Genomic DNA, 18,024 nt, shown 5'->3' with positions numbered 1-18,024 from the left:
ATTTAGGCCATCAGGACACAAAGGAGTGACAGGATCCTGTGGTGAGTCATACAAGTGGGTGGTTCACAGCGAGCTGCCCAGAAGCTGCCGGCCATCCTCACATCTGTCATCTGCGGCAGCATCAACAATAAGCTGCCAGTGCTGCAGGAGCAAAATGGCTTCTGCTTTGCCCTCATTTTCAAATATCACACCAGCACCTCTCATGGGAGGACGCTAAACCAGACCTCTGCCAGTAAGAATGAGTTTGGGAAATGTAGTCTTTAGGCCTCCAGCCCCTGTGTTAAAGGGAGAGCTTAGAAATTTTGTTTTTGTTTTTTTAAATCATAGAAAAGAAATGCATCTATAAGACACAGTTCTGTGGACTGGCATAACAACGATCAAAATATTGTCTTCCTTCCTCCCACACAGCAAAGGCCCTCCATTTCAGCTGCGATGGTGCCGGCTGGTGATGTGCGGACTCCTGCCTGCTGACTCTCTGAAGTGTCCATGCCTCCAGGAACCCAGCACTCTGATTCAGTGGCAAAGCCACTTTCTCCTGAGGATCCCTAAGACGTGGGTGAGTTCACTGTCCCTGGGTCAGTGACACTGGACCAGATTCAGCTATGCTATCTCGATACTAATCACCAGAGCGGATGTTAAGCAACTATAGACAAAGACGCTGAACATACAGGCCAGGCTCGGCAGAATATTTTGCATTCACCGAAACAAGGGGACACGTTCCTGGTTCTTGGGAATTAAAAGCTCACTTGTTTGAAAGTAATACGCAAAATTACTCAAAGAACATTCCAGCATCCTTTCTAGTGTTCAGCAAATCCACAGATACCAATTACTTCATTCGTACAAATGGCATTTAATAAACTTATGGTTAATAAACTCAGTTCATGAATAGAATGTGGATTTATAAGGCCCCACAAGTATTTCTTAACCAAATATTTTAATGGGGCAGAATAGCAACCTAAAAAGCATTGNGGATTTTGGGCTGGCAACTAGCCTCCCAGTTACCACTTACTGTGAATCAACCTCAGAGTCTAGTCAATGACTCAGGTTGAGTTCCTTGTTATATGTTCAATTTAAAGACAAAAAGGATGCACGTAGTTTCTGCCAGCCTCTCTGCTTTGAGATCTCATGCTTATTTTATTTCCACAGTATCCAATGGTTTCATTAACCCCATTTCATCGATGAGAAGGTTACGTCTCAGAATGAAGTGGATTCTTGCCCGAGGTCATACAGCTACTAAGAGAACTTGACTCAAAAATTGAGTGTTCTCTGTACTGAGTTACGGGAACAAGCAGGTAAATCTGGTGCTACTGTACAAAAACAAGTGGTTCCTGTGACAAGGAGCTATTTTGAGGATAGAAGTTGGCGATATGTGTAAAATATCATCGTTTTACTTGATTATCAGATCTCACATTTCCATGAGCTTTCTCTTCCACTGCTAAGTTGATAATTTTGCATACATTCTTCAAATGGGAGGACAGTTGGTCTGACAGCCAAGATACAGTGGTGTATTATTATGAGCATGGCCCAGGGCACTGTGTCACAGCTATTCTGTAAGGTGTTCTTAGCCTCATGTGATTAATTCTGTGTCAGCCCATTTGTTATCTAAAAGCCAAACACTGGTGTGTATTTTTAGCAATACGATCAGGCTTCCGCCTTCAGCCTAAGAAGCTGATCTCTGACCTGTAAGGTGACCAGCTGCCATATAAGCTCTGCTCCTGTTGTCAGACACATGTTTCTTTTCTCATGGTCATTTTTAGAGGCGCTATCCTCTCTGGAAGCAACAGAAGTTTTTTCAAATAACATATCTGAGGTAGATGGTTTACTTCTATAATCATGGTTAACCTAATTAAACTTGGCACAATGAAGCTTTTTTCTTTATAGTTTGAAATGAACATATTTAGATCTAAGTCATCTGAGAATAAGTGGATCCTAATCCACTTTAATGGCAAGTGTCATATGAACCAAACACATAATTATTTATATCAAAATTAAAATATCCCATTTATGTGACCAACATCCAGTGGTACTGGCTTCTGAACATAATGGAATTCTTCTTCTTTAAAATATTTAATCAGTGAACAAACTGATGGCTGCCAGAGGGGAGAAGGGTTTAGGACATGGTGAAAGGTGAAGGGATTAAGAAATACGAAATAGTCACGGGGATGTAAAGTACAGCATAGAGAGAGAATATAGTCAATAATGTTCCAACAACTATGTATAATGCCAGATGGGTACTAGACTAGTCAGGGAGATCATTGCATAAATTATATAAGTGNTTGCCCATCCCTTTCTTCCTGCTAGAAAGCATGGGGTGCCTGGAGGTGCAGCAGCTGTCTTGCAATAATGACCCACGAGGGCAAAGAAAACAAATTCAAAATGGCAGCAATTCAGAAAGACAGAAAAGATGATGGCAGCCTCACTGAGCAGCCACACCAGCTCTGGGAGAAAATGTGCTTGTGCTACTCAATGTTCCCTCTTCAGCACTAGTAGTTGAGTGTTCCACTGCTTGCAGGTGAAAGCATTCCTTACTGATACCACTCTTAAGTGTATGTAATTAAAGAAAATAGAAGCGTTATAGGGAAGGGCTGTGTTGGCTCTTTCTACTCTCAATGTCTAGATTCCACGAGTTGCTGACTTGCCGACGTGCTCTCCACAATATGTCTTACCCAAGTTCCCTTCTGTATTAGTTTTCTATCGCTGCATAAACATTATCACATACTTTTCCATTCAAAGCAGCATTAATTTGTTATCTCACAGTTCCCCTGGGTCAGGAGTCTGGGCATGGCTGAGTTGAGATCTCTGCTTCGGATTTCACAAGGTTGAAATCAAGCTGCCCAACGGGGCTGCATTCCTTTCTGGACCTCAGGGTCCTCTTTCAAGCTCACATGATTGTAGCAGAATTCAGTTCCTTGTAATTTTAGGACTGCCCACTTCCTGGTTGGTCATAAGCCAGAGGCAGCTTTCAGCTCCCAGAGGCTACCCGCATTCCTCGCCCTAGTCATTTTCAAGTCGGCTTGGGAGAACTTCTCACACGTCAAATCCCTGACTTAAAGGGTTCACGAGCTTAAGTCAGGCCCACCAGGGTAATCGCCCCCATTTTAAAATCAACTAATTTTCAACCTTAACTACCTCTGTACCTAGATTAGCATTCGACTGAACACAGTCACACACTGCATAATGACATTGGCCACATATAGGATGGTAGTTCCTTAAGATGGTAATGGAGCTGAAAAATTCCTGTCGCTTCGTAATGTCCTAGCTGTCATAATGTCATATTGCAAAAAGCATTACTTCACCTGTTTGTGGTGATGCTGGTGTAAATGAGCTTACTGCACTGCCAGCTGTATAAAAGTATAGCACATTCCACTATGTACAGTACACAACTCTTGATAATGATAATAACTGATTCTTGCTGTTTTATGTACTTACTATACTTTTTATTGTTATTTTAGAGTGTGCCCTTTCTACTTATAAAAAAGTTTGCTGTGAAACAGTATGCCATGTTATGCCAGCTGCAGCCCCATATATCACATTTTTACTGTGTCTCCTGATTGCACCATGTGCTCTTGTGCTTGATTTAATCTTGTATTTTTTTATACAGTAACATGCTCTGCAGGCTTATGACCTAGGAGTACTAAGCTGTATCATGTAAGCCTAAGTGTGTCATAGGCTATGTTGTCTAGGTTTGTGTAAGTGCACTAGGATGTTCACACAACAACAAAATGACGTAACAATGCATTACTCAGAACCTATCCCCATTATTAAAATAGCATGACTGTAACTGGGAGAAGGTGTATGTACACAGTTGCTGGGAATCTGGGAATTCTGCCTACCACGCCTTTATGAGAGCAGAGATTGGGCCTCACACAGGTTTTTTGTTTTAACTCCCGCCCTTTCCTATCACAAAATCCTTGTGATTTTTTTTTGCTCTGCCATCAAAGTTCTGTTCCTATTTGTATGTTTCAGTGCTTTCAGATTTATGTTGAAGGCTTTGTAAGGTGCAGGCATGTTTNAAATAACCAAATTTAATTACATACATATGTACGGGACCCCACATGTATGAGAAAGTCAGAGACCCCCACATACATGAGAGATTCAGAGACAGAAAGTTAAAGTTAAAATTCTCTAAGGGAGAAATAAAAGTTTCTCGTGAGCCCTGCAGGGTCTCTATGCCTTCAGCTCAAAATAATTTACGTACCAAAGCGGCACATCTCGAGGAGGCCTGTTTTGAACTCCTTTAGTCCCTTCAGGGCAAAATCCCACCTCTTTTTTCTCCTCCCTGTTGAGAACCATTTGGATAGGAGATAGCAAAAAACAAAAAGTGAATCTTAAAAAAGAAAGAATGAAGCACCGTACCAGAAATGAGAGAGAGGTGAAGGACGATATTTAATTAAAAACAACAGTTTGAATATGGCAGTGGATACTGAAGACAGATTGCAGGGTATTAAGGAGAAAATGGGTTGAGTCGAAAAGGCAGCAATCAAGGTAGACATTGATTTAAGAAATTAGTAGACAATGAAAGAAATTGGAAAGATACCCAAAGAGGCAGCAGAGTCTGAAAAGGTCTTACTTTTGTTTTGCATCTTGTTTTCCCAAGAGAGTGGAGAATTTTGAAAATTTAAGGGCAGAGGAAGAGAAGCTGGTAGAAGAAGGGAGACTGAGGGTGTTGCTGAAATGGAAGGGAACTTAAAAATCAGCGCTACTCAGACCACGTGGATGCAGCTGAAACTCAATTAAGCAAGTAGGTAGACATTGTGATGTAGGCATTATATAAAGCAGTGTGTTCCTCTTCTGAAACTCATCCATTCTTTTGTAGAGATGAAAAGGGAGGAGAGGAAAGCAGAGGGGGAAAGAATAGAGAAAGAGAAGGGGGAGGAAATGGATAAGGAGAAGTTGAACACCTTCATTTAATTGAATTCTAATGGAATTCTAATGGTCTCAGCTTCTGCCCATAGTACTCTTGACAGATAACACGAAATAGAGAAAGATGGTTGATAAGGCCGAGTTGGGTTGAGGGAGCTAGATCCCTACTTCAGTTCCAACACCAAAACAAATTCCAGATAAAGCGCTATTAAACTTAAAAACTGAAATAGTAAAAGTATTGGAAGAAAATGTGGGTGGATTTCTAGAAAATAATGTGAGCATATAGAAGACTTTGTAAAGTGTCAACATAAGGAATGTCCAAATCTGTAGAGAATTGTTATGAGTTTATTTGAGCCAATCTGACAATTGCCGGGAAGCAAAGTCTCAATGGATTGAGAACCTGCTCCAGAGAATGGCAGTTTTGCCGCTTATTTTATACATTAGAATGAAAGGAGGAGGTGTAAGGAGGGTTACCTGAAATCCATTGGTGGTAGATTAAGGGGGTGGGAGAAAGGAAAGTGGAGGAATTTCTGGGATTGGATAAAAAGGCCAAATAGAGAAACACACACTTCTTTTACATTGGTGGGTGCGGGATAATTAATTAATTAACATTTTACAGCACATAGAGGTGGTATTCGGGGAACAAGACAACAATGAGGGGTCCTGTGGTCTCATGCTCTGGTGGAGGTTGTGCCCTGAGGGGTCTGGAAAAGGAGAGAGCTCTGACATTTTAAAGGTATGTTATCTTAGATGCAAAAAGACCATAGACAGGCTCGCTCAAGGTAAAGATCCACCTTTGTCAAAGAAGCTACAGGCCTAGGATGTGACTACCCTCCATCCATGACCTGGTTTCAGTTAGGAATTTTTATGTTCAGAGCATCCTATGTGGTTACTTTCGGTATCTGAGTTTGTAAGGCCTGCATGGTCCTGCATCTGTCAGGTTTAATATGTGGCCCCTTTTTTAATATACAAAAGCATATTACAAATTCCAAATTAATTCCCTGAAGGAAAAAAATTGCTAAATACACTACCCAAAATTTTAAAATTCTGCATGGCAGAAATGACATAAAAATAAAAAGCTAAATGACAACTGGAAAAATATTGCCGTACATATTATGGACAAAGAGCCAGTTTTGTGACTCTACAAAGAATCCATAAGCAAATATGGGGAAAAAATAGAAAAATGAGCAAAGGAAAATGATTAGGCAGGTCATAACAAAGGAGATACAATAGCGCAATAAACCTTTATAATTATAAAGAAACAAATTAAGGTAATGAGATGCCCTTTGCCTACGAAATAGGCAAATATTAAGATATTGATAATGCTCAGGATCAGCGATTGAGTAGGGGATGAGTTTCATATCCCCTGAGAGGGCCTTGACATTGGTGATGTCTCTGTAGGATAATTTTGGAATATCTTTTTTTTAATTGGGGAAAGCCATGGTCATTGGTTATACATTGCTTTCATGCTACAATGGCATAGTTGACTCTTTTAGGGAGGGCACAGCTCACAGTGGCCCATGCGGGGATTGAACCGGCAACCGTGGTGTTACCAGCATCATGCTCTAATCAACTGAGTTAATCATCACCCCCTGGAATATCTTTTAAAACTAACAATGCATGGCCCTTTTACCCAGCAGGTCCACTTCCAAGAGCTTACCTAATAGATGTTTAAAGAATCTCTGCACCAAGATGAATGCAGTATGATGCTTACTGCAGCCTTGTTTCTGAGAGCAAACATGGGGAACAGCTATAAGTGTCCAGCAGTTGTGGGCTAGTTCTATACATTATGGGTTGTGTTTTTCCCTATGTGTATGAATTACTAAGAAAAAAACCCAAAAACCCTTAGCTTTAAAAAACAGGTCATTGCTCACTGTGTTGTACACCTGAAACTAATATACGGTAATATTGTATTGTCAAATGTAATGTAAAAATAACTTGAAAGAAAAAAGAAAACACAACAAAACCCCTGGTTATCACTTTTACAGAAGAGCAAGTTCAAGGACTCAGGTGACTGTGTCACTGGCGAAGTCAGAAGCTGCAGATAAGGATAAAATGCAGGAGTGTGATGGTTTGGGCGCCCAGTCCCTGGGAGATGGGACCACCAGAACCCAAGGTGCCATTCATGCCAAATGGTCTCAAAAGGGTGAACGTAAACCAACAGCAAAACTGAGTCGATCTCAATGCTGATCCCTCTCTTGGTGGCCAGGATTTGGCCTGGAGAGTAAAGCAGGGCTTCGCACAGTGGAGAGAAGGCAATATCATGCAGTTAGTAGATAATAAGATCTAGACCGTGCCACCCAATGCTTATGCTCAGCTATTCTAATAAAAAGTTCTTTCTTCACAAAATTCTTTAAAAAGCATTGTAGAGTAGAAAAGCACATGAGCATTACTTTTATACTACATCTTTAGTAATCACAGGTGCTCAAAAAGTCAGAGCAAAATTTCTCTAGGTAATTATGCTAGTGCTTTAAATCAAGTTTACATGAGAACAATTAATTTCTCTAGTACGAATTAGCTTGTGTCATATTCCATAACATAAAATTATAGTTTGGAAAAAATTATTGTTTCCATAAAGACATTTCACAAGAATGAGGTTGGTGAACCAAAAGCTAAATATTTGAAAAAGATATATGTAAGTATCTAAGGTACTTTAAAATAGGTGGAACACCTGAGAATCTTATGTAAATTATATTAAAACTTAACGTTACAGTTTCCATAAAACAGAGACAGAATGCAACACCTCATTTGGAAACTATTGTGCATCTGTTTTCATCANTGTTAACTGAACTTGTAGATTGCATCATATTATAAAAGTGTTTACAAAACTGGTTATTGCAAAGGACTCAACAGTGAGTGATATTAATAGAGAATATTCTTTAGGCATGAAAGTGGCCATCCCTACGAGGCCGCTTGTGAGCAAATACATTTTCCTCGTCTTAAGTTGGGGCGCTCTGTACTTGAGCTTGACCGACCCAGTGCAAGCCTGATGGAATCGCAAGAAAGTCCCTTTTCTTTATCAGATGTTTTATCAAAGCATAAGCCAGACAAAGAGAAGGATTGACTTTTAAAAGTTGGTTGGCATAAGAGATTTCTCACTTCTTCCAAGCTTTTTAGGTAAGTACAGCTTGCTAAACTCTAAAACATCCCTTATAAAGTGGTCAAAATCCATCAAAGTCCTGGGACAAAACTATTTGGTCTCATATGATTTGATTCCACTGGATTCAAACCAAGAAGTCCTGGTTAACAGCAAACTATTAACCAATATTCATGGTTGTGAAAGCATGCAGACTGGAGCATTCCTTGAAAGTGTCCTGCAGGGGAAATCCAAGACTCCTACCTCGTCTTTCTTATTGCTTTCCTTCTTTCTGTCCCCGTTTGCAGGAACATCACCTGCAACTGTTTTATTTTAAAGCAAGGTTTTAAGCGGAAATTGTTCTCAGCCTGAAAGGTATTTTTTTTTCCTTCCCTCAAGGACAGAATTTTATTATGATGATATTATTCATGATTTATTGAAAATGCCCAGATAGAAAACAAATGTTTTTCATTAGAGAAAAGAAAGGGGTTGCACCTGAACACATAAGTTGAGTTCTGCGTTTTGCATTTCAAAATTTCAGTGAACTGGATGGTCCATGGAGTCTAGCTCTCTAATCAGTTTATCAACAAATATTGTCTATGATCTGTTAAGGCTATGAATCTTCAGGTACTTTACATAACATATATGCAAATATATAAATTAGCATTAAAAATAACCCTGCCAGACCAAACTCACATATAGTAGTTTGTAAATACTGAAAGGGTTGTGTACCTAAAGTTTGCTTGGATCGTGGAATGAATTACCCATGTAAAGTGACTAGATGTCTGGCAATTTCCAGGAAGCAATTTGATTCATCATGAGATGAAATATTGTCAACAGTTTCACTGAGTTGCAGAATCTCTTAGGAAACCTTGACGCTGCAGCCCTTTCCAATACCCCAAGGGGTGGGTAGGAACTGGTTGTTTCTATGGCAGCAAGAAGCCTCCAACAATAAGAAGTGGGCGGGGCTTTGGTGACCCTGTGCTGGTGACATAAAGGTGGGAAGCTGCTCAGGTGTGAATTCTAGACTCTCAGGTTCCATGTTCTGCCAGTTCCTGGCTGGCTGAATTAAGCCTCTTCAGGTCACAAGTAACAGAAATGGGGAATTTTTACCAGGGACTCAGGGGGTAGCTAAGGAACCCAGGGAAGGAAGAACCTCACAGGACTGGAACCAGGCACCCTGCAAAGAGCTGGCTCTCAGGGGTCATTCGCTCCCCTTGCCTACCTTCTCTGTATGTCTGCTTTATTTCTCCCTCGCTAGCATATGGCAGAGCTCTCTCCCCCCACACCCTCCCAGTGTGGTCTCCAGTTTTTAAATTTTCTTCTCTTTATTTTAACAGATACTGACTGGGGTCTTTGAATCCAAATTCCCCAAAAGAAAGCATTTGATGAGTCTACATTTGGTCAAGTGTCCAGTCCAGAGCCAATTAGCCTTGGCCAGGGGGCTGAAACATGGCTGCCAATATCCTCTCCCATCCTACAGGTAGAGAGGGTGCAGGAAGAAGGAAATTCTCCCATAAGAGCAGTGTGAGATGGCAGAACCCAAAAAGTATCTAATACATTTTGTAACTTTGGGAAAAATCACCTCACATCTCAGAGCCTCAATTTTCCTCCTTTATAAAATGGAGAGAAAAACCACTTGCTCCCTAGGGTGCTTGTAGAATCTACATGCAACAATTCGAAAATAGGTGAACTCTAAGAGCATTTAAAAAATGTGAGGTTTTACTTAGTCTAGAACAGCGTTCACTGACTCGATATTTATTGAACACTTACTACACACTGGGATTACTTTTCAATACAAAAGTAAAGAGTAAAGATAAATTCTGGGAACAGAATGTATTTCAGTAATAAAGAGAACAAGTATTGGAGTCAGGCAGACCTGGGTTAAATCATCCTTCTACCAGTTATCAGCTGTGTGGCTTTTGGCACGTTTCCTATCTCTGAGCCTCAGTTTTCTCAAATGTAAAGTGGGAGCGTTCCTTCCTATTACAGCCTATGCCACCCTACTTGCTCTAGCTGCAGCCCACCTCTCCCAAGTCCACCCCTGTCCTCAAGTGTCTCCAGCCATGTTGGCGTTCTTCCTGGTGGCTCCTCCATCACGCTGAGCTTGGGCCTGTCTCAAGGCCTTCACAGCTGCAATTCCCTCTGTCCAAAATGCTCTTTCTCCTCATCTTGATAAGTTGAGCTCCTTGGTTTCTTTCAGGTCTCTGCACAAATATCCAACTTCTCAGACGTAACCAGGTTACCTAAATATGTCTCCCCTGTACCCCACCCACCATGCTCCTCTCTCTCCAAAGCACTTATCACTCCCTAAAAGTATATACTTTTATGATTTCCTATTAGCTGTCTCCCTTATTAAAATATAAGTTCCTTGATGGAGGGGCTCTTGTTTTTTTACACTGATGTACCTGCAGGCCCAAAATAGTGCCTGATACTGTGCAAACAGTGTCAAATACATGGATGATGAGTGGTTCCTTCACAGGGCTGCTGGGAGAAGAGGGGGTTCAACAAGTCATGGTGCAAAAACACTGATCACACGCCTGGCACAGAGGAAGTACTTGTGCTGGGTTTAATAGTGTTCCCCACAAATTCATGTCTGTCCAGAACCTGTGACTATTTGGAAGTAGAATATTTGTAGATGTTATCATGTTAAAATGATGAGGTCATACTAGATTAGAGTGGATGCTAATCCAACGACTGGTGTCCTTGTAAGAAGAGGGAGATTTGGACACAGAATCACACAGGGAGATCACCATCCAACAACAGAGGAAGAGATTGGAATGATACAGCCATGAGCCAAGGACTGCCACACGTAACAGCCTTATAAGGAAGATAAGAACTGAGGATTATTGTTTTATCAGAGGAAGAATCTGAAGCAACAGTCCCTGGAAGCTGAAGTCAGTACCCTCTCCTCCAAGGAGACAAAATGCATTGTCTGAATACAGTTATTAGGCCTTATGCAACATGTGTCATGTTTTGCTTTGCCTCTTTTTCCTAGTTGGGAAAAAGGACAATTGAAGCATCAAATTTGAGAGACACATCACTCAAGTGTCTTTCTGGGAGAACAAGTTCCATTAACTCAGAAAAAGAACAGTTCCTGACCTTCTCCAACTCCAGCTTTTAAAACTAAACCACAGGGTTGGGTCCTAGTGGCTGTAAATGAGAGCAACGTTGGCGAGAGGCACCGTGTGCTTCCAGGACTAGACATCTGTGTGACACAGCTGGAGTATAACAACAGCTCTGTGCATCTTCAGTAAGTTAAATAGAAAATGGTGTCTCCCACGAGTTTCATTGCTCTCTCAGACACCTTGATCTTGCTCTCCAGATGGGAAGGAGAGCAGAAACTAAGGCACGAAGGAGACCAAATCATCCTTGAAAGCTCCAGCCCAGAGACTCCTAGACTAAAAGCACAACTGGATAAGCACAGTAGTGGCAGGTGTTCGTTGCCAGTCATTTGTGTAACCAAATGCTTAGTAGGCTACCAGGAAATGCGCGGCCTTCTGCTGCAAACAGAAGACAAGGACTGAAGTGCCCTTTTGTTGCTGGCTGATCAGCTGGGCCCAATTTGACTGTTGCCTTCCACTCCTTGTGAGAAAGCTCTGAGGCTCTTATGTAGGATCTCAGCGCCCCTGCAAGGCGATTCGGGTGGGGGATAGGGGGTGGGAGGGAAACACCTCCTGAAAGAATGTTTCCTTTGCTGTTCTGAAGAGAGCCCTAAAACAGGCCCAGGTGCGGTGAGATGTCAAATCCTCCACCCTGCCCTTGACTACCTTGTTCTTTTCATGTCTAAAGGTTCCTGAAAGATCGTTGTGTAAATGGAGACAGAACGGAAGAAGTGGGAGGCGTGGCAAGCGTCCTCTTTCTTAATGCAGGAAACCGAGAAAGAATAGCTTTTCCTACCTACGCCTCTAAAATTGCTGCCCAGTTGCCAAATCACAAGGGCAGGGCAGGGGATGCGGAGGAACGCCCAGGGTCTACCTTGAACTTCGGCTCTTGAGCCAGGTCGAGGAAGTCCGGGACTTCGGGGAGACGTTGCATCACGCAGAGTTTGGAAAAGAACGTGGGGATTTCCCCTGGGGGGCTCACTCTCCTTGCCGGAAGAAAAGGCAGCAGTAGAGGGCTGGGTGCGGGGAGCCGGAGGACAAATCCGACTTCATGAGGGGCTCAAGCGTGAAAGGAAGGTCACTGAGCGATCAGACGGCGCACTGCGAGCTGGCCTCCCGCAGGCCCACAAGCGCTCCGCCGCTCCCCATTAGGTGAGCGCCAGCCGGGAGCGAGCGGGGGCGCGGTCGTGCGGAGGGGGCGCGGTTTAGACACCTGTGCTCCCCCGCCCTGATCCGAGCTAGCAGACGCCCGGGGAGCGCCCGAGCCCGCCCGAGCCCGCGGCGCGCGGACGTGCCCGAAGCGGGGTGGGGGCGGACACCTGCGCTTCTGGGAGCGCGGTGCGGACGCCAGGACCCGAGAGGCGCACCTATTGGGCGGGCGCCCGGGGCCCCGCCCGCCCTCCGCCCCGAGAGCGTGGCCGGCGAGTGCGAGGGCGGCGGGGACAGCGCAGCTAAAGGCGCTGGCGCGGCGGCGGCGGCGGCGGCGGCGGACCCGGCGCACCATGGCCGAGCTGCTGTGGAGCCTGCAGGATTCCCAGCTCGTCGCCCGCTTCCAGCGCCGCTGCGGGCTCTTCCCGGCGCCGGATGAAGGCCCCCACGAGAACGGCGCGGGCCCGGTGGAGGGCGCAGTGCGGGCGCCGGGGGTCGGACATCGCCCCCAGGCCAACGGCAAAGGTGGCTGTGGTCCGGCCAATGGGCTGCGGAAAGTCCCGGCCCCGCAGGTAACCGCGCGCCAGGTGTTCGCCTGGGTCGAGGGCAGGGAGGGGGCAGCCCTTGCCGCTGCGTGCGGACTAGCTGGTCCAGGAGACTCTGCGATGCTGAGACCGGAGTACACCGAGCCTGCGGGGACGAGAGGGCACCGTCCACTCCCGCAACCCGGCTCCTGGAGCTGTGTATGGAGGGGAAGGGGCAGGGGAGTCCAGTCACCGGGATGCCACCATCTAACGCTGCCCGGTGGCAGCTAGGTCTATTCAGACTTAAAATGCGCCCCCGACCTTTAAATGCAGTCTATTTAGAGATCTACCTTCATAAGTAGTTAAATGTATTACGTCCATGTATATTCTCCCAACTATGTAAGAGTTACGTAATTGAAAAGGAGCGGGGACGTCCTTGGCGTTTTCACTGGAGGCTTCCCAGGGGAGAAATGCTGAGAACTCCTGCGGGAGTTTCCGCCCCATCCCCCCTCTCCAGGTCTGCACTGATGAGGACGTGGAGCGGGACTCGGTGAGCTCTTCATCCTCCTGTGTCACCACCAGCTCCAAGGACAGAACTTGAGGGTTGATTATTGCTCCTGGAGAGATTTAGAAACCTTACTCCCCACCCGCAACACAGCCTCATCACCAATGATGAGATCCTACCAGCGCTTCGGCCTCCTCCCTTCCCCGCAGAGTCTCGGGGGCCCTCCTGCCTGATGGGTCTTGTAAACTGGCACCAGTGACTTTTAACAGATGCTGTCAGGAGGGAAGCCTACCGCGCTCCCCTCTAGGCGGTCGAGTGTGGTTATACAACCCACTGCGGCAGCGCACAGGCAACTCCAGGCGGGAGAGACCGAACAGGCTGCAGATGCTCAGGTGCCAGGGCTGCTGTCTGCCAGGGCTGAGCGCTGCCCCCGGGAAGGAGGGCTCTCTGCCGCAGTGAGATGCTCTGGGCACCCGCAGAAGCTGCCCTTTCCCTGGGGAAAGTAAAAAGTGTGGCACACAAGAAACAATGTATTAACACCTCCAGCTCTCCCTTTTTTTGGCGGGAGGTGGAGGAAGCCACATTTTTTTCTGCCTAGAAGTTTTGGTGACAAAGGGATGGCATTTATGTGTCGATTTCTAGATTTCTAGATCTAGTAACAGGAATTGTGAAGAACCTGGCTTCTATGTGGAGTGGACTATCGTGGGCACTGAATTATAGAATTTCGGAGGGTGGGTGGGGGTTGTGTGTTCCACTCTAAAGTCCTCTACAATATTTTTTTTCTCCTTTTATTTTCCCCTTCTCTGTCTCACATGACATCCAGTAAATTACTGATGAGTTTGAGACACCCCTCCCTGCCTTCCTTGTGACTTGTCTTTATCAAGTGAGGGGATAAGAACTCATCACGTGCCTGAAAGGTGGCATGTGTTTCTGTGCACCCACTGTTTACACACACAGGTGCGTGCGCTGGCTGCTCTCTCCTTTAGCTTCCACTGTGTCCCTCATTCAGGAAACTAAGGCAGAGTACATTTTTCCACTAGTGCTTCTCAAACTCTTTTAAACATAACCATTGCTAACATGTTCTGGAAAAGGGGCCTCTTGCCCTTTAAAAGAGCGTTAGGTAGGCTTCTTGAGAGAGGTGTCTTCTTGCTGCTGGAGGAACCTGGTCATTCAGTGAACCAAATGTAAGGGCTTTCCTTCTTCCCATGCAACACACAACTCACTCACTGTGGAGCAGGGAAAAAGTAAGAGAAGGCTAAAAATTCATGATAAGAAATCACCATATTGATATGTGATAGAAACAAAAAACATGAGAGCATTTGGTAAAGGAGAGGTTAGTGAATATTTTTAAAGGTATGTTGGTTTCCAGTGACTTGGGAAGCTTAATTTGCAAATACAGTTGGAGTTCCCAAAAGAAAACGATTGCATACCTGCCCCAGATAATCCATAGGACTCTAAGGGAACAGTTGAGGAAACTTTTCTCCAACAGATACCCTTACCCTTGGCCTCCCCTTTGCCCAGCCTGTGGCTTGCCTGAGCTGCCTTTCCGTTCTCTACATAATCCACACTCATCCTTCAGTTTCAAAGGTCAGTTCCTCAAGAGACACCTTTGCTCACCTTCCAGTGTCACCCATCTTTTATAGATTCTCTTTGCTTCTTATGTTTCTTCATTGCATTTTATCACACTGTGTAAATGAGCCCTTGTGTGGAGTTCTGATTATTGCCAATGTCCTGCGGTGGATGATAAGCTCTGAGAATTCAGGAACTTGCCTGGTGTGCTCATGGTTTTCTTCCTATGCCTGGCACATGGGAGCTCGGTTGATTCTGTGAATAAATGAATGCAGATTGCAATGTAAAGTCAGTTATTTAAAAGCAAGACAAGTAGATTCTTGCAGAGAGGTGTCTTCTTGCTGCATGAGAAGCCTGGGCCTCCAGCAAGCCAAATGGAAGGGTTTTCCACCTTCCCATCCAACACACAACTGCACTCACTGTACAGCAGGAAAAACTCAGAAAGGGCTAAAAATTCAAGACAAAGAATTGAAGATTTTTTTAAATTTAAAAATAAATATTGAAAATCAAAAACTTCCACATAGCCTAGAAGTCAGGCAACATTAGAACATTGATTTAAGACCATTCAAACAATAGAGAAGTTGTTTTTCTTCATTTGAGTGACTACATTGTAGCAAATCTAATTTTCTCAAATTCTACCTTTTCTATAGTCATTTTAATTTTTAAAACAGGACATGATTAAGGACCTTCCTTTACAAATTCTCTTAACACCACAGACTGCCAGCTTAAAGATTAACTACATGTTTTACAAACCAGGGCTTGTCTTGGCTTGCACAAAGCTGTCATTGATTAAGTCCAACTGGACTTCAGATATGTACTAGTAACCATGAATTTCATAGACAGAGGTGTGAGTTCTGACGAGTTAAATGCTTTGTTGCGAACTTACCAGATACGCACACAGTCAGGTCTTCTGACCCTCAAATCTAAACTTCTTGTTCTGATCAAGATGACAGAGTAGGTAAATGCTGTGCTTTCCTCCTCTCCTGACCACATCAGAATTACAACTAAACTGCAGAACAACCATCATTGAGAATCACCTGAAGTCTAGGTGAACCGAAGTCCTATAACTAAGGACATTTGGAAAAAGCTACCTGGAGACTGGAAGGGTGGAGAGATGGAACAGGGTTTCCCACACCTATGTGTGGTGGTTAAAAATTGAGAATGGTATCTCAGCAGTGGAGGTTCCCTCTGAGGAATTAGGGATCTCAGCCCCACACCAGGCTCCCCAGCCCAGGGTCCCAGTGCCAGGAAGTTAGTTTTCACAACTTCTGTCTGAAAACCAGCAGAGATTGTGGCTGAGTTAGATGGAAGACAGCTGGAGTCCCAGGTGCTCTTCTTAAAGGGCCCACACATGGACTTACTCGCTGATGGACTCACTCGTTCTGAGCTCCAGTGCTGGGACATCAGCTCGAAAGGTGCTAGGGGCATATGGGGAGGAACTGAGTTGTCTGGCTTCAGGGTGACAGGAGGAGGGGCAGCTTTCTCCCTGACAGAAGTGCTGGCAGAAGTCATAGTTCCTTTGTTGAGCCCTCCCCCTTCCCTGCATGCAGACGCAGGTGGCCACCATATCTGAGTCTCCGTCAGCTTGTCTAACACTGTTTTCCCTCCCCTGGTGATTCCCTACGACCCTGCCCCACTCAAGCCACTTCCAGTGGCTTTTCCATACAAATGGCCTAGTTCATCCTAAAATCTCTCAAATGTTCACAAACCCCAAACAAGCAGCATCTGGCCTTGGCATGCCCTGTACCTCTTGTTAAGCAACCCCAAGCCTGGCACTGGTGGCAGCCAGCCTTAGTTTGCAGCTCAGCCTCTGGCAGGTACCTACAAACCCAGCAAAGTGGCAACCATCAGCAGGTCACTTTGTAGCTCATACGAAGTAGTCCCGGGCAGGACACAGGCAGTGGCTGACCATGGCCTGCAACAGAGCCCCTCCCAAGAGGCCCCAGAGCCAAGACACCTGGTGGCTGGCTTCAGACCAGGGTACCACCTAACCACCTCCACACACCCGAATGGCAGACTGGGCAGGAACCAGAGCCCTGCTAAAGTGAATCCTGCTCCATAGGGTCAGTCCCTACACAATGGCTTCTTCACTATAGTCATGGCCAGCCCTCACAACCAATCTGCCAGAGGGTCAGTCCCTCCCACTGACATGCAAATGACAACCAAGTCTCAATTACAAGAGGCAGGCACATACAACCCACACAAGTGACATCTGGAGCACCCGGCTCAGGTGACTAGGGAAATTGTGTCACTTGGCCCCACAGGACACCTACTACAGAAGGCCACTCTACTAAGACCGGGAGGCATAGCAGCCCTACATACTACACATAAACAAACACAGGGAGGCAGCCAAAATGGGGAGACAAAGAGACATGTCCCAAATGAAAGAACAGAACATAGCTCCAGAAACAGAGCTAAACAAAATGGAGACAAGTAACATTTTCTTCTGGTCCCAGGTGTTTGAAAGCTGTGGGCTTGGGTGCAGACATCGCCAAGTCCAAGAGCCACATCACGCACAACCAGTCCTGAAAATGGCACAGAAACAGCATCAAGAACCCCTGATCACAAAGATACAAATCTCTTAAGGGGGTGGATCCCAAGTTCCTGAGGAACATGCACTTTACCAAGTAGCACAACCAGAAGGACCTGAAGAGGCTGCAAACCAACAATGCCAAGGCCATGAGTGCATGGGCTGAGGCTATCAAGGCCCTCATAAAGCCCAAGGAGGTCATTTGTTTACTTGTACAAATAAACCTGAGGCAGGATCTGTTAAAAAAAAAAGAGAGAGAGAGAGAGAGACAAATAATCTACCAGATGCAGAGTTCAAAACACTGCTTATAAGGATGCTCCCTGGTCTCAGTGAGAACTTCAACAAAGAGCTAGGAAACATAAAAATGGAGATAGAGAACATAAAAAGGACCTAGTCAGAAATAAATAATATAATAACTGAAGTGAAGAATACACTAGAGAGAATCAACAGTAGATTAGATGAAGCAGAGAATCGAAGAAGGACCCAGTAATCCCTCTTCTGGGTATTTATCCAAAGAAACCCAAAATGCTACTTTGAGAGGATGTATGCATCCATATGTTCATTGCAACGTTGTTTACAGTAGCCAAGATATGGAGGTAACCTGAGTGTTCATCAGTGGATGAATGGATAAAAAAGAGGTGACATATATATATATATATATATATATATATATATATATATATATATATATATATATATATATA

General features: G+C 44.6%; 1 protein-coding gene across 2 annotated transcripts in view; it reads left to right on the top strand.

The window, feature by feature from the left end:
• SGPP2 (sphingosine-1-phosphate phosphatase 2) overlaps positions 1-18,024 on the top strand; it is a 128,545-nt gene that overhangs the window by 3,059 nt on the left and 107,462 nt on the right. Inside the window, exon 1 of one of the 2 annotated variants that reach the window (XM_019667822.1) lies at positions 12,469-12,764. The exons of the other annotated variant lie outside the window; for it this stretch is intronic. Coding sequence (XP_019523367.1) covers positions 12,546-12,764 — 219 coding nt within the window. The 5' untranslated portion in view covers positions 12,469-12,545. Of the gene's footprint in view, positions 1-12,468; positions 12,765-18,024 lie in introns of those variants that run through there. 2 annotated transcript variants of the gene reach the window in all.

Source organism: Hipposideros armiger, unplaced genomic scaffold (genome assembly GCF_001890085.2).
Source record: "Hipposideros armiger isolate ML-2016 unplaced genomic scaffold, ASM189008v1 scaffold_507, whole genome shotgun sequence".
NCBI lineage: Eukaryota > Metazoa > Chordata > Mammalia > Chiroptera > Hipposideridae > Hipposideros > Hipposideros armiger.
This window is presented reverse-complemented; position numbering and strand designations above follow the sequence as displayed.